This window comes from Podarcis vaucheri, assembly GCF_965113315.1.
Source record: "Podarcis vaucheri genome assembly, chromosome: 3".
NCBI lineage: Eukaryota > Metazoa > Chordata > Lepidosauria > Squamata > Lacertidae > Podarcis > Podarcis vaucheri.
The window spans coordinates 60,517,781-60,531,551 of record NC_138761.1 but is presented as its reverse complement, the minus strand read 5'-3'; the positions used below and the strand labels follow the sequence as shown (position 1 = coordinate 60,531,551).

Here is a 13,771-nt window from a genome sequence, read left to right as displayed (position 1 = left end):
CCCATTTCTTCATCATATTAACTAGCTTTTGTGTCTTCTCTTTTAAAATATTTAGACCAGTAGTTTACGAAGAGCGCTCATTAAAGATTTCCCCTGATGTACTTCCTTTGGACTGAGGCAAACGAAACTGGGCACAGTTATTAGTCCTTCTCTACATAGCTACCAGCAAGAGTCACACACTTCTCCCATTGCTTTATGCAGCTACAAATTACCACATTACCTATGGAGAGATGTATACATGTACAATTTCATCTTCCTACAATAACAGAAGTGGGTCAGGGAAAATCTTTAATGAACAGCCCTTGTAGGAAGCCATACATAAAATTATTCTTAGGATAAACTTAACTTTTTTCAGTAGATTAAAATAGAAACTAAATGTTATAGGGAAGCAAAACCTAAGGTTTTGCTTGATGACCTTTCATTGTTCACTTTATATCATACACTGATTTGAAAAACGGTGTTTAAAATATAACTCAAATGCTGTCAAATACTAGTTGCTCCAACACTAGATAAATAATAAACATGGATACTCTTTTTTTCCTTACAGATGGTGGACGATCGTATTGTATATTATTTATCTGTAGATAGTTTGAAGCCTACTGATATCCTGGTTAGCTTTTCTGCATTAGTACACTGGGGGGAATCAGGAGGTAAGATCAGTATCAAATAGATAGGTAAGGCAAGTATTGATTCTTGTGATTTTCTTCACAAAGAGGTATTCAAAGATAGAACTCTGTCAGAGCTGCAGTATTTGTGATCTTCTCCTATTTTGACTCACAACTTTCTAATTTTACGAGTGTGTGGTGAAAGTCTTGGATGCAATTAATTGTTCTTAAGCCCAGAGTCTGTAGTAGAACTGCACATGTTATTAACAAACAAATCAAAGTTCAATCAACTTCCATCCTCTTCATAATAATTTGAGGCTGCTTTTATGGTTTGCCATAATTTGCAAATGAAAACAGCCTCAAGGCATATGTCAGAATAAAAATGCCTTACATGTGGCTCAGTTGTTACTGGAGTTCTAGGGTCTGCAGCCCTGCTTGCTCTGTTCACCACTGTCCCTACCATTTGCCCTACATTAATCTCCTAGAGCTTCCTTTCCCAGTCCACACAACTATTAAGCTTTCTGTTTTAGGTTTTAAGGAAGGCACATAGAACACATAGTCCCTTCAGCATTAGTACAGTGCACACGAGGCTCAAGGAAACCTGTGAAGGACCAGTCTACTCTGTTTCCTATCATTGCCTTGGGTTTGGTTTGTTGTCCACCACAAGAGGCATCTCATTACCCGAGACCTGGAGAGGGTAACATAGCATGTTCCTCACTCCTTGCATATTCAAGATTTTACCTGTTCAAGAAGGTGTAGAAGAGAAACATGTTAGACTCTTTGTTCATGTACCTGAAGTAAGAATCTTAGTGGTAGACATATGTAGGTGTCAGGGAACTGCCATCAGCTCAGAGGCGAGAGATGGAAGGGCAGTTGTGTTATAGGGAGCCTCCGGAAATCTTGCGAAACAATTCCTCTTCCGGTGAGGAGGAAAGCCCCACTTCCAGTGGAGAAGAGGTGCAGAGACCAGGGGATGCTAGGGAGAGCCTCAACACCGAGCCTGAGCAAACCGGAGAGGCCCTTGCCAGCACCCGTTCTGTGCAGTAGATTTCGGCGCAGGGAGGGGCGGAAAAGGCTGGGGGTGACGCGACTTTTATGCTGGGGGAGCTACAAAAACCGACCACTCCCAGATTCTGCTAGCGATTGAGCCAGACATGAACTTACGGCGCTCTTCACTGTAAAGAGTTTGCACCAAGAATAAAGCCTGGAAAAGACAGGTCGGAGTCTTGCCTGTTTACTCTCGAGCAACCACACCAGTATTTGACAGTAGGATTTGAGTGTTTCATTGTTTCTTAGTAGAACTGCTTACAAATTTTAATTATTTGATGTCCCTGGCAACTTGACTTAACATGTTATAGGCAGAAAGGAAAAGGTTGATGAGCTTCCTCCTTTCCTTTTGTTTTATTGTCTGCTCTCTTGAAAGACTGCCTGCTGATATTTATAAGATATAAATCATGTTCTATGAGGTTTACAAGCAACAAACTACAGGTTACATCTAAGAACAACTTTCAGAAGACATCTGAAGGCAGCCCTGTATTGGGAAGTTTTTAATGTTTGACTTTTTTATGTTTTATGTGTTGGAAGCTGCCCAGAGTGGATAGGGCAACTCAGCCAGATGAGCAGGGTATAAATAAAATCCTCAGCATATGCAAAGATGTTGGAAATGGTTACATTTTGGTGATTAAAAAAAACAAGTTATCTGTACATTTTTATTTTATAGCAAGTGCACAAAAAGAAGGCCATGTTTTGCCCAAGGGATTACTCATGGTTGAAAAATTCTCATGGAAAAATTTGGCACCAGGACAATTAATCCTGAAGATCCATACATATGCCACTAAAGCTGCTGTGATAAGTCTTCCTGCTGGGTATGTGCCAGTCTGCTACACCCTTTTGATCCAGGAGGCATAGCAATAGTGCTTTACAATAGTGCTTTAAATAATTCTTTACACACCTTCTCAGATTTTCTAATCCTCACAGCAATCCTGTAAAATAGGTCAGTGCCATTGTTTCCATGGAGTTACTGAGGCTGAGAAATAAGCATTTATTTTTACGCTACCTCAATATTTAAATAAATAAACACACCTTTATGCTTTTATCAAAGCTATTGTCACTTTGTATGTTGTATACCCCCTTGCTGTATCTTTTATGAAAAATACAGTTTTAAATATTTAAATAAATTAATTCATGGTAGGGCCAAGCCTCAGCAGAGGAACTCTCTGTTTTCTAGTGGGCAACAGGACCCTTCCAACTGGGATCTTGTTCCTCCCTGTGCTTGCAGACAGGAAATGTTGACATTTTCAAAGAAGTTGCTGTGTGCCTCTCCCTTGGAAAGCCACAATCTGATTTCTTGATTTCACACAGCTTGTGCTGCCTTTCTGGCCTCTTCTTTCTAATCCATTTGTTATTTTTGTCAGTTTTGTATGTGTGTGTTTTTCTAAGGTGGAGTGTCTTCATGGTAGTTTCCCTCCCTGGCTGTCATTGTTGTTGTCTCACTAGTCCCTCATCTCTTCTCATGTGCCTTGCTCTGAGCTCAGCTTTATACCAGGAACTCTCTGATTCTCACCTCAGTTTCAGCCACAAGGGAGAGCTCAACTCCCACCTGAGGCATCTGTTCTTGCACGAGGAAGAAGATGGCTATGGTTACTTACTTTGCAAAATAAGCTACATATTTATTTGCTAGTGGGTGGATGAAATGCCAACAAGTCTTAGCACTTTTTCACATATAACTTTTTTTTAAGGTGTACAAACACATGTGGTCCACCAAATAGTCTTAGAGCCTTCTTTCCTTTATACATTAAATGTTTTGAGAACCAAGCAATAAATAATGAAAGCGACAAGAGGGTTTTACTTACACTGACTGTTTAGAATTTCTGTAATGTTTTAGTTTCTTTGTTCATTAGTGTGCTTATTTTAAATGTAGGCGCCATGTGTTACTCTTCACTGCGAGCTCTCCTGTAGGGCACCATATCCATCTTTGTAGCATGGTCCCATGTGTGTTTGGTGAAGAGGATATTGTCCTGCCAAATCTTGAAAAGGTATTTGTTACCATAACAACTGGAGCTATATTCCCATTGGGAGAAACAAATGTTCATTGTCAAGTTTTAATTCCTATTGAAGTTAAAGTTTTGTTCGAGAAGTACATAGTCTGTTTCTGAATGGAAAAAATCACAGATCCATAATAATCCTGCAATTTAATTTTAAAATGGGCAGAATCTGGAAGACACTTGCATCATCACAAAATAATGCTAAAACATACAACTGCTTATGCAGTTTTGAAATTTGGTTGCAGGCCCCACTGATGGCCAAAGGTAAGTGCCCAGCATTTTTTCTCCAAATCATACAGGGAGAAAATTCTGCAAAATGTCTACAGACTGAGCTCCACGAGGATCTTACCTAGCTCTTCAAAAAAGTAGTTGTGGTTCAATTTCTGCTGGATTTTCTTTCTAGAGGATTTTCTTTGTAGGTTTAACAGAGCTAGCAAATACATTTATACAAGTGAAGTTACAGGGTAAAGTCCTTCTGTTCATGGTTCCAGACATTCTATTCTTTCTCCACTCATCTCCTGCTTTTCTAAGTTTTCCTCTAGCAGACAGACAGCATTCCATACCCACTGAGCATGCTCAGTCTTCATTCAGTAGTTCCACCCCTTTTGTTTCTTCACTATATTTAGGTTTCTGTGGTTCCTGATCTGATCTACTGTATTGGCCCAAAAATAAGCCACACTTTTTTTCCAACTTCCGATCGTGAACAGTTAAGGTGCGGCTTATATTCGCAACCTTACTGCACCGGCAAAGCAGCACGGCTCCCTCCCTCCCCCCCCCGAGAGCAGCCCGGGAGCACGGGGCAATGGCGCCCACCCCGTCCGTGGCTCCCAAGCCTCTCCCAAGCAGCCAGATTTTAAAGGTGCGGCTTATTTGCAAGTGCGGCTTATATTCTGGCCAATACGGTATATTGAATTCATAGATTTTTCAAATGATTCTTTATGTGGAACTCTCTTTCCTCTCCCCAGGGACATTAAAAAAAACCTCATAGTAATTACATATGAATGTAATAGTCACTAGCATAGGTTTAGTGCTTCAGTAATTCCTAATGAATTGACCATGTGCATGTTGTTGAAATAGTGATATATTTTTAATATTTCTGACTAATGGTAGTTTATGTATTTTCTCTTCAGGAAAGCTATCGGTTCATAGAACAAGCCACCACTATCATGAAAGCCATTGGAAATGTGATACTGAATTTTGGAAATGCAGAAAACCTTCCCGCGGCCATAAAGACACTGGAAGCAACACATTGTCCTCCTGGCCTGTGTGCTCCAGGAACAACTAGAGAACACTTTAAGGTAAAAAAACAAGAAGAATCTTATCCTTCTGTTAACATGCAGAATATATTGTGCTTTCCAAATGATTGTTTTCTAGTGCAGCCCATTAGCTGAAACTCCTGATAATGAAAGTTTAGGTTGTCTCCCATGAATTCCTGTAAACATGCTCTTGTGAATTTCACATCAGATAGTTTGAAAAGTCTAGATTTTCCTCAGTGTTGACAAGAAATCTAACCCCGTATTCTGGATGGTATGAACCAATAATCACACTGATGCCTGTTCTCTGGCTCCTTAGTGACATAAGAGCATAGAATCAGCAGCTGTGCTGTTGGACTGAGGTGATCCTTGGACACTCTGTAAATGAAATTATGGTCTTGTGCCATTTTTCAAATTATGCAGACACAGTGAAGAATGGATGAGATCAACAGCCTTGTCTTCAGAACAGATCTCCACTCCCTAATTTTCAGTACATTATATAAATAATGAGAAAGTGAAATATGAGTTCTAGAAACAATTACAATAAGCTCCACTGAGCAGCTGCGTTCCTCTTATCTTAAAGGACTGCCCTTTAGCTATGGCTGTGCAAGCCTTAGGATCATTCTGCCCATGTTGCAGTACCTAACATGTTGTTGAACTGCCCTTTTCTCAGACAAAATACTTTGACTTTGGATATAGCTTTCAGCTAACTGTTGTTGTTGCTGCTTCTGCTGCTGCTGCTGGGTTGTCAGTTGTTCAAACACCACAATGCCCCCAAATCTGAATTGTCCCCAACCTTTGACTGATGTTGAAAAGATACATTTGTTTGTTCTGGTTGCTTATGCAATTAAATATTTTGGAAACAATAATGTCACTAGGCAGATATCTGATCCTCTGAAAACATACTGTTTATATGCCATCATATCTTAAGATAGTGATCACATTATGTGGCTGGTTTGAAATATCAAAAGGAAAATTCATTTAGTTGGAGTGAGCCATTTTATAGATTCTACAAATCCACTCTATCTAGTAGTCAAATATACAGGTTGGGGTATGTGTTTGGTAATATTTTCCTCTGAAAATCATTAGTAGAAAATATTTGAACATTTATTTATAATAATTTACTGTCCATTTCTCTTTTACATTTTAGGCTTTCAATAATGCTTTTTGGCATTTGATAAAACAGACATTGGGGAATGTTCCTCTCAACTATAAATTTGCTTACAGATGTTTCACTTTGGATTTTAAAGACAGTGATGTGTCTGTTGAAGACACAGACTCCTCAGGTATATGGAAAACATGAATAATGTACCAGCAATATTTATTTTTAAATAATCTATTAAGAAGATACCATTACAGAAAAATTCTGCTGAATGTTGAGCTGTCCTGCCATTTTTAACACAACAAACCAGACACCAAATTCTTACGTGGTATTCTCTCATATAACTGATGGAGCCTACAGATTTTTTGAACTTCATACATCAGAGCTAACATGATGCTGCTAACTTTAATTCTGTATCAGCACACCTTTATGCCATTGAACTTGTTTGGTTTTTGTGTGATACTCTTGAAGTTTACCCATCTTTGATCCCAACTTTTGGGGCACTTGAACATTGTTGATTCTCTAGACAGACCATTGTTCCATCTAGCTCAGTATTGCTGACACTGACTGACAGCAGCTTTCCAAGATTTCAGGCAGGTGTCTTTTATATCTGTATGTGGAGATGCCAGAGATCAAACCTGGCAGCTTTTTCATACAAAGTATATGCTCTAGCACTGAGCTACATCCTTTTCCCATTTCTACAGCACTTCAATCATTCAAATGCTCTGCAACACCTACAAAAAAATCAGTCTTATATATGTTCTTAAACTTTAATTGGATTTCAGTTTTAATTAGCATTTGACACTAGGAGAACAGCACATCACTTACCTAAGCTTGCAAGACATAAGTCTAGCACTCAATACAAAAATCAATTTGCATTTTATGTTCCCAGACTTAAAGTGTAAATGCATTGCATCTAGTGTGGAGGATGAAACTGTCCGTGCTGTCTGTTTGAGGTCATCCTGGAACAAAACTAAGTACTTTGTTTAGCTAGTGCTTTATCTCCAATAGTTGCCAGGCCAAGCTCCGGGAAGTTACAAGCCACTACTGTGGTTGGTGCCTAAAGGTAAAGGTACCCCTGCCCGTACGGGCCAGTCTTGCCAGACTCTAGGGTTGTGCGCTCATCTCGCTCTATAGGCCAGGAGCCAGCGCTGTCCGCAGACACTTCCGGGTCACGTGGCCAGCATGACAAGCTGCATCTGGCGAGCCAGCGCAGCACACGGAACGCCATTTACCTTCCCGCTGGTAAGCGGTCCCTATTTATCTACTTGCACCCGGGGGTGCTTTCGAACTGCTAGGTTGGCAGGCGCTGGGACCGAAGGACGGGAGCGCACCCCGCCGCGGGGATTCGAACCGCCGACCATGCGATCGGCAAGTCCTAGGCGCTGAGGTTTTACCCACAGCGCCACCCGCATCCCGGTTGGTGCCTAGCATCTGACAATTAGCAGTCAATTGCCTCTGAAAATTGAGGTTCCATTTTTGGCAATCAGGATTAACCAGGACCAACAGTAGATATTGCACCACCTGAGATGGCAGCAGATGCCACCACCGTTTCTGCTGCTCCCCTCCTCTTCCTCCCCTCCACCAACCATTCCCTCCCATTCACGCTCTTCCAACAAAAGACTCGTTTCTTAAAGCAAGACATCTCAGAGATGCTCTGGGCTGCCATTTTTCTCCATTGGCAGCAAATGACTGTTTAAATCTTCCTCTTTTTTAAAAGGCAACTTAAGCAGTAATTTTCAGCTGTAGTACAGACACTATCTAGGAGATTTCACTGACATTACCTTACTCTGGGGAAATACCCCAGAGTAAGTCATGGAGTACATACCACCACTCTTGGCAGCAAATAGGGAGCAGGAGGGAGCAGGGGCAGAATGAGGTGGCAGCAGGCAACAGAAGGGAAAGGCAATCAGCCAGTTGTGGGCTCTGTGGGGGCGGGCACATAATCTGCCAACCATTCTGATTTGCTGCCTGGCATATCTGGGTTTTTACTGATATATGCAGCACTAAGCTTGCTGACGTAAGGTCTAATAAACATTCATTAGATGAGAAAAATGTTTCAGATCTATCAAACTGATCTAAATTCATGTAAATGTCCTGCAGTATCCAGCTACCTGAAAACATTTTGCAGGGAAACAGTACAGAACCATATATTTTCATCAGCAATGTTGCATTAGACTGCTTTCTTTGGGTTCCTGGATTGTAATGAACAAGTGGGAACTGCAACCAAATGTTGCAATGATCCCTCTTATGTGTGACTGCCTAAGAATCCACACTTGTAGATGTGTATTAGTATATAGGATTTCATCATAAAACAATAAAACACTCCATTGTTAGTTTTTGTAGACACGACGTAAGTATTGTAATCTCACAGGCAGGTAACTTTTGTATTAATTTCTTTTTAGAGCTGACAGAGGTAAATGTTTCTGCTTGGCAAAGCAAAGATCCCACACCTGAAGAGGAGAAAGTTGCAGTTAAACTGCAAGCTGCCTGGAAAGGGTCTTATGTGCGGCTACTAATGAATGGCAGAAAACCAGGTCAGGATTCTTCTGAGGGAAGTGACAGTTGCTTCCTGACACAGCCCCTACGGGACGGAGCAGGGCGGCGCCTTCCTCCTTTGCAGGCAGCCATTTGCTTTGACTTCAACCAGCCACGGAGGATGATGGGATAGCCCACCAAAACTCTAAATTTAAGTTAGCTAATGGAGGCCTACATGCAAGGCGGGTTGGGGCTTCAGAAACAGACTGAAGGAACCAAGGCGTCACTCCGGTCCACCACTGATGGTGTGATATATCAGGTGTGATATATCTGGGTATTCCTGTAAAGGGATCTGGATGGAAGATTTTGTACAGAAGCCCAGATGAGGAGTGGGAAAGACATAGAACTTCCAAATGGCTGCCAAACATAATTTTCCTGACTTTCGGATTGGGGGGGGGGGCAAGGCCCAATCTTGACACCTAGAATCTTGAATTATTCACAGAATGCCATAGGAGTTACCACAGTGCTCGTATAATGCAGTTGGTCATTATATCATAAAAGCTATTTATTTGTACAAAACATGGCATTGTTGGCTACAGATGTCCTCAGTGTTGGGATACTGCCAGGGAGACAAAGTCCATCATGACTCCACGTCGCCTCCGTTGCGATCATCGATCTCCCGTAGACATGCAGTATCAGCAATTAGCGACACGAGCTCCAGAAATAACTTGCCACATTCCAGAGCTGATGCACGCTCTATCAGCAGATAATGCACAGCGAAAGATGCATGCAGGAGAGCATTGTTTAAGTTTATTCAGCGTTGGTCAGAACAAAGAAAAAACATGACTGCCTACTTCAGTGTCCAGGCACAGAGAGAGAAACGAAAGCAATAGAAAACATAAACTTCCTGTGAACAGGAAATACGCAGACTCTGTGACTCACAAAGCCTGCTCCCTTTTAAGGTGGAACGGAAATATCCTAACACTCAGATGATGTCTTGCAGAAGTGTTGGTTAGATAGTCTTTTCAGCTAGACATGCTTTCATTCTGCTTACTCTCAGAGCTTTATATTTTACCTTATTTCTTTATGACAGTGTTTAGGAATGATAACTATGTTGAATATTTACTAATAGCCAAATTTGTTTTTATTTGTCTTTTTATTTTTCAGGTACTAAGGAGAATACTAAAGTCAAAGACACACTTCAAAAGTTGTGGGCTCTAATAGAGCCAAATTTTGAACAATGTTCTTTGACATTTTTGAGGTAATACAAAGTATGGTTTCTGCAGGGTCACGTATATAAATCCCAAGTTTTGCCTCACAACACCTCCTCTGCCCCCCTTATTTTCTCTCATAAAAACTGACCTGACCCTGAGGAAGTGCTATAGGGAAAGTACTGAAGCCCAGTTTTGGGCATCCCTATATTTAGTTTTTCAGATGTAAAAGTGAAATTTAAAGAACACCCTGCTTGAATCAATTTTTATTCTGCTTTATATTCAGGATAAAAAAAATCTATGAATTTTACATCAATTTGTTACTGAAGAATTAAATATAATGTATCTGTCAGGGGTCCTTTACCTTTACCTTTATGTGCAAATTGGCAAATGGGGCAACATCTCTTCTGTTTATTGATCCACATTCACATCTGTATTAAGGATACCAGATTGTTGTCCCAGATAAATGACTGAGCCCTGCATGAATAGATCTACAAATCATGGGCTATAGTCTGATTGAGTAGAGATGGTTGTCTTCAAATTGTGTTAGTTGATAAGGTGGAAGCCAAGTTTCTTAATTTTTTTATCATTGGAAAAGGATTATATATTTATAATTTTATTTATTACATTTCTATTCTACCCATCATCCCAAGGATCACAGACTGGATTACAATAGAAAAGCACAAAAATACATAACATAGTAACAAGCAAAAACAAGCCCCCCCCCCCCCAGTTTATGATGGTGTAGATTTGCCAGGCGCCTCCCTGGAGGGAGCATTCCACAAGTGTGGAGTTTACCACAGAAAAGGCCCATTCCTGTGTTGCCGCCCTCCAGACCTCTCATGAAAGAAGGGCCTCAGATGATGATTGCAAGGACTGGGTTGGTTCATAGGAGGAAAGGAAACATACTTTGGTCCTGAGCCATTTGAGGCTTTATAGATTTTGCACCGCTCAGTAAGAACAGACTTGTGACTTGAATCCACAAGAGGTTTCTTCTTGCTCACAGATTGAGACACTGCCTCTCCAATGTACACATCTGTTCTGTGTTGACAGCTCAGCTCCAGCCAGCAATAATGTCTGAAACAGGGTACTGCAGAGGCAGACAAAAGGTAGCCCTTTTGGGCCCGCTGGATCCAAAGTTCCTTTGTTTTCCTGATAGGCCCCGGAATTGGATCCCTAAACTATGCCAGCCTGGAGGTAGCATAGTTATTACATTGATACAGAGAAAGTAGTTTTTAAAAGAATGTATAGAATATATTTCTTGTGTCCAGTGATAAAGCTGCATGATCATATCTTAATTTCCCTTTGAACTTCTGCTACTCCTCAGGGCCACATTAGATGTGATGTGAAAGATTCAGAAATACAACTCCCGACATCTTATTCTTCTCCAAAAACAACCACAGAGAGGGGGTAGGGCTAGATTTGGGTCACACTGCTAATCTAAATCCTCCCTCTGGGAACTGCTATTCGTTTCAGACAGTAAAATACATAGAAACAGTATGAGTTTCACTCTCCACAGCACACTTTCCTTTCACAGCTAATAGCAGCTGGTGTATGTGTGAATTAGATTGGCCGTGATCCATAGTGGGGGCGCCACAGCTGGTTTTAGCAGGAAAAAAGATGTTGAAAGATACATTTGAGCATCTCCCATGCTATTTCTAGTTTGGCCAGCTCTTAAAATATAAAAAGGTAAAGGGCCCCTGACAGTTAAGTCCAGTTGCAAACAACTCTGGGGTTGCGGCGCTCATCTTGCTTTACTGGCCGAGGGAGCTGACATTTGTCCGCAGACAGTTTTTCCAGGTCATGTGGCCAGCATGAACTATAGGTCTGGCTAATTAAGCATAAAGCAGAAGGAACAAGGGAGGTCTGGCTTTAAGAGCAAAAAAGGTGTGTAGTGAGGCTTTAAACCTGAGCTTATTGCGGTTTTTGCTCCAGCTGCTTTCACCTCCCAATTAGATTCAAGCTGACAGAGAAGTGAAATCCCAGTTAAACAGAGGTAATCCTCAGATTGGGATATAGTTCAGCACCCTTCATCCCCATATTCCTTTTGCCCTTTAAATCAGACTCCTACTGTTTATTCTGGTGTGGGGAAGCCATTGGCCTTGCTTGCTGGGGCTGATGAGAGTTGTAGTTTGGCAGCATCTGGAAGGCTTGATCCCTCATTTGTGAGATTGAGTAGACCCACACTTAAAGTGTTTGATATGCCTCTGCCACAAGTAATTTGTTGCTTGTTGGGGAAGGCATTTATTTCATAATACAGTAGCCACTGCTTAATATTTGGGATGCTATTATATCTTATGTATATATAGAGTGGAGGCAGCTTGAAGCTCAGTACTGTTGGTTATGATCTCAACTGATTATTTTATATTCTTCTTGTTGTGTTTCACAGAGATATGTTCAAAAGTAAATGTAAGTCACTTGAAAAATACCGTTGTGCTGAAGATGAGTGGACTAAGACATCTTTTGCTGATTATACTGTAACATATGCGGACCAGCCAGCAAATTTTTGGTTTGTGGTCTTCAGGTGAGGTTTGTTATTGATGAGTCACATACAGACCCATCTATATCATATTATAGTTTAACTGCTAATTCTGTTTGTGTGAATGGAAGTCAAGTGACCACATGTTGAAACATTCTTGTACTTGTTCATGAAGGTCATGCTTGAGGAATTCAGTCTTCGTTAATTTTGATATGAAATTATCTGATCACCATCTCTAGAACTGACATGTGGATCAGAACTTTGATATTCACTAGATTGCAACCCTTCTTTGAATGTTGTGCAGTTCTAGGCAGTTTAAGCATGTCAAAATCTGCCCGTAAATAGGCATTTTAAACGTATTTTTTAAAAATTAGATTCATGGTGGAAGTGACATGGAAATACAGTGGTACCTGTTTACGAATGATTCGGTTTACGAACTCCGCAAAACCAGAAGCAATGTCCTAGTTTGCGACAGGAGGCCTCATTAGGGAAAGCGCACCTTGGTTTAAGAACAGTTTCGGTTTAGGAACGGATTAAGTTCGTAAACTGAGGTACCACTGTATGGGTAAAACCTGCAAAAATGGCATGAATTGGAGATAGACAGATCCCCTTATCCTTACTTTACACTTTTCTCCCTTTTATTATAGAGAGGTGTTTTATGTTCCAGAAGATATGATCATAGCAGCAAAATTTTATTCTTCCATACCTACATGCGCATTGCATGTCGTAGACAATGATACATTGGAAGAAATGCCTCGGATCTTTCTCAGGGTTGCACCCCATCTTTATACAAAAAATAAGGTGATAAATACAAACATCTTCATTGTAATTACAGTACTACTAACTTACTAACAAAATGATACAAAGGACCTGTTACTACACACTGATATAAATAACAATTATTTTCCCCAGGTACTGTGAATGCAACAACACAACCTGTAATTCTTCATAATGTACAAGTCTTGAATATTGTAGGGCCATTTTGGGGTATACAGTATTGCATCAGCAGCAGCTATAATATTTACTCTTTACTTACCATTACTTATTGTATCATATTACTTGTGTTAATAGCTAACAAAATTAACTTTAATTTCAGAGAGGATATACTTTTATGGCTGAAGTTCAAACTGGTGAGTCACCAGTGTTGGCTGGGAAATGGAGGCTTCGACTCATAGGTTCCTACAGTCCCCTTCCAGTTCTTTCTCGTGAGACTATAAACAATGTATATTCCATTAAAGAAGTTAAGGACTACTATGTACCAAATGCTAAGAATATTATATTCAGGTAAAATTGAGGAAACAGCAAAGGTATTTGCATATGTACCCTATTTGAGTGTTCATATGTTACTTTGAGCATATTCCTTACTGAAACATTAATGAGTAGTAATCATAGAATCATAAGATTTTAGAGTTGGAAGGGACTGTGAGTGTCATTCTAGTCCAACCCCCACAACGCATGATTATTTTTGTCAAATGTGGGGCTTAAACCCACAAGATTAAGTCTTATGCCCTGGCTAACTGAGCTGTCCCAGTAACGCTTTTGTATCTTTCCCCAAATGCACCTCGTTGGGCATTCTAAAATGCTGGGTCAAGTCCTGGT

General features: G+C 40.5%; 1 protein-coding gene across 2 annotated transcripts in view; it reads left to right on the top strand.

The window, feature by feature from the left end:
* Positions 1-13,771, top strand: part of ADGB (androglobin) — a 67,440-nt gene that overhangs the window by 32,534 nt on the left and 21,135 nt on the right. For both annotated transcript variants that reach the window (XM_082215197.1, XM_082215196.1), the window contains exons 17-26: positions 548-650; positions 2,326-2,470; positions 3,526-3,640; positions 4,780-4,947; positions 6,053-6,188; positions 8,410-8,541; positions 9,650-9,743; positions 12,083-12,217; positions 12,820-12,973; positions 13,269-13,456. In XM_082215197.1, coding sequence (XP_082071323.1) covers positions 548-650; positions 2,326-2,470; positions 3,526-3,640; positions 4,780-4,947; positions 6,053-6,188; positions 8,410-8,541; positions 9,650-9,743; positions 12,083-12,217; positions 12,820-12,973; positions 13,269-13,456 — 1,370 coding nt within the window. The remainder of the gene's footprint in view (positions 1-547; positions 651-2,325; positions 2,471-3,525; positions 3,641-4,779; positions 4,948-6,052; positions 6,189-8,409; positions 8,542-9,649; positions 9,744-12,082; positions 12,218-12,819; positions 12,974-13,268; positions 13,457-13,771) is intronic.